The sequence below is a fragment of the Nanorana parkeri genome, unplaced genomic scaffold (assembly GCF_000935625.1).
Source record: "Nanorana parkeri isolate BGI_ZX_2015 unplaced genomic scaffold, ASM93562v1 scaffold1620, whole genome shotgun sequence".
NCBI lineage: Eukaryota > Metazoa > Chordata > Amphibia > Anura > Dicroglossidae > Nanorana > Nanorana parkeri.
Window position 1 is genome coordinate 50131 of NW_017307888.1, and position 2817 is coordinate 52947.

At 51.3% G+C, this 2817-nt stretch overlaps 1 protein-coding gene across 1 annotated transcript in view; it reads left to right on the forward strand.

The window, feature by feature from the left end:
* The window catches only part of INSC (inscuteable homolog (Drosophila)), a gene marked incomplete at its 5' end in the record, with an annotated part of 55993 nt that overhangs the window by 49978 nt on the left and 3198 nt on the right, over positions 1–2817 (forward strand). The window contains one exon of the mRNA XM_018570875.1: positions 1367–1433. Within this exon, the coding sequence (XP_018426377.1) occupies positions 1367–1433 (67 nt within the window). The remainder of the gene's footprint in view (positions 1–1366; positions 1434–2817) is intronic.

Sequence of the window (2817 nt, forward strand, 5' to 3'; positions counted from 1 at the left end):
ATGTCCATTAGACTTGGGTTGCCACCATTTTGTCTCATGGAAAACCAAATGGGAGTGCTGCAGTGCAACAAAGTGGGCGTGTCTTATCTAAAGTGGGCGTGACGCAGTGTGACATGGTAACCCAGAGCCATGTTTTACATTAACATGATCATCTATTGGTTTCTTCATTCTGGGGACTAAAGTGGCGCAGAACTCCCCGATTTCCTCTTGTTTACATTTTATTACGCAATTGGTCCCATTTATGAAGCCTCTAAACTTGCAGACCACGGTTAGCCAAATAAAGGTCTTTTTTTAAAGCCCAACTCTGGACTACACGACCACATGCCCCCCCTTCCCCCAACTCCGGACTATACGACCACATGCCCTCCCTTACCCCAACTCTGGACTACACGACCACATGCCCCCCTTTCCTCAACTCTGCACTACACGACCACATGCCCCCCTTTCCTCAACTCTGCACTACACGACCACATGCCCCCCTTTCCTCAACTCTGCACTACACGACCACATGCCCCCCTTTCCTCAACTCTGCACTACACGACCACATGCCCCCCTTTCCTCAACTCTGCACTACACGACCACATGCCCCCCTTTCCTCAACTCTGCACTACACGACCACATGCCCCCCTTTCCTCAACTCTGCACTACACGACCACATGCCCCCCTTTCCTCAACTCTGCACTACACGACCACATGCCCCCCTTTCCTCAACTCTGCACTACACGACCACATGCCCCCCTTTCCTCAACTCTGCACTACACGACCACATGCCCCCCTTTCCTCAACTCTGCACTACACGACCACATGCCCCCCCTTCCCCCAACTCCGGACTATACGACCACATGCCCTCCCTTACCCCAACTCTGGACTACACGACCACATGCCCCCCCTTCCCCCACCTCCTCCATATGTGGCCCCCATTTTACTTTCCTTTTCTAGATGTTTTCAGACTGGTCATGTGACACGCTGGGTCATCTTTCTCGTCAGATCTTCTTCCAGCGGAGGGCACTTGTCACTGGTGATGAGAGCGGTACATATGTGAAGACAGCCGCTGCTCCCGGCATCATTACACTGTGAATGAAGGGCGCCTTGTTGATGCACCCTCAGGGGCGGACCTATGACACCCTCGGGGGCGGGCCTATGACACCCTGCACTCACAGGGAGTTCTCAGTGTTCCAGTTCAGTGACGCTGGGCGTCATTCAACCCGGGACACTGAGGACGTCTTGTGGTGGAGTGGAAGTACTGTGGGGGTCAGCTCCAGGCTGAAGGTGAACATTGCAGCTATGTCACTACCTATGTATAAAGCAGAGACCGGAATGTTTAGCTGTCTCTGGTCATTATTAATGTTCTTTTGTTACATTTCAGATTGTGACAATTTTAGCCAACCTGTCGATTCTGGACCCGTGTGCTGCGGAGATCCTTCAGGAGAACGGTACATAGTCCCACGTTTCCTCTTCGCTTTGGTCTGCCCGGCTACAATGACCTCTCTATGGAACCGCCTCCAAACTCGGGGTCCCTGGTCACCTTCATACCAAAGGTCTTTTTGAGGCCGACCTCCAACAGGAAGTCTTCCATATTCAGTCCGGTATTACTGGTGTTTCCATTGGGAACATTTCTGTGTGGTCACCAGGACAGGAAGTGAGCGGATTTCTCTTCCATTCATTGAAGGACACAGCGAAGAAGACTGAAGATCTGGCAGCACAGGGTCATAGCACCGCCTGCAGCTTCCTGTATTTCCAGATCTTCCATCTTCTTCGCTGCGTCCCTCCATGAACGCAGAGAAAAGGATTTTACGTTGAGCACAAAAAAGAAAATCCTTTTATTTACAGGGACACAGACATCCGGTTATAACACTTCCACATTCTACAACAGGAAAAGAAGACTTTGCTGGACTTCCACTTTACATTGTATACAATTCGATTTCCTGTTATTATCTGTAAGGAAATAAATCGAAGCAACCGGACTGGCGGTGTGTTTCACGAGGACGTTTCGCTGGTCGTCCGACTAGCTTCCTCTGCACTAGACATTCATTCTGAATAGAGGCAGGGATGTGCGGTCAGGGGAGGCGGAGCCTCACCTATTATTATGGAGGAAAAAGCTGTCAGCTTCAAGTCTGAAGCAGCATTTTCTCCATTCAGATCGGCTTGTTACAGGTTACATATCAGGGAAATCCTAACCCCCCTCCCCCCGTGTCACCTGTCATGGGCGGAGCGCTGTGTCACCTGTCATGGACGGAGCGCCGGATGTTAGTTACAGGCGCTGCATCCGGCTTTTGACAGCTAAGTTAGGTTACACAGCGGCCGTCTTCCCCACTGCTTGTGTAACCTAACTTGGTGAAGCAAGAGCTGCCACAGCCTCTACTCTGTGTTAGAGGGGGCGTGAGCTCTGTGGATGGTTTGGACCAATGGCAAAGCGCCATCGGTCCGAGCTGTCCAATCAAAAAACAGCCATCGATCTCGATACCTCAGCTGTGACGAGCAAGCGAGGGACAGGGAGGCTCCTCCCCGTCTCCTCCCTCCTTCACACTAGCCGGGGCTTCGTCGGGATTGGGGGCAGAGCTTTGTCAGGACATGGGCTGGGCTTCGGCATGCTAGGGGCGGGGCTGGGGAATGCCTCACCCAGAAGCGGAGGTACTTATCGTCACTGAATAGAGCTAGTCGGATGACCAGCGAAACGTCTTCGAGAGAAACACAGCAAGTCCGGTTGCTTTGATTTATTTCTGTACAGATATACCATGTGACCTGGATCAATGAACCTTCGCAGACACTTTCTATTATTATTAATATTGATTTTTTTAAACCAGGAATTATATTGGG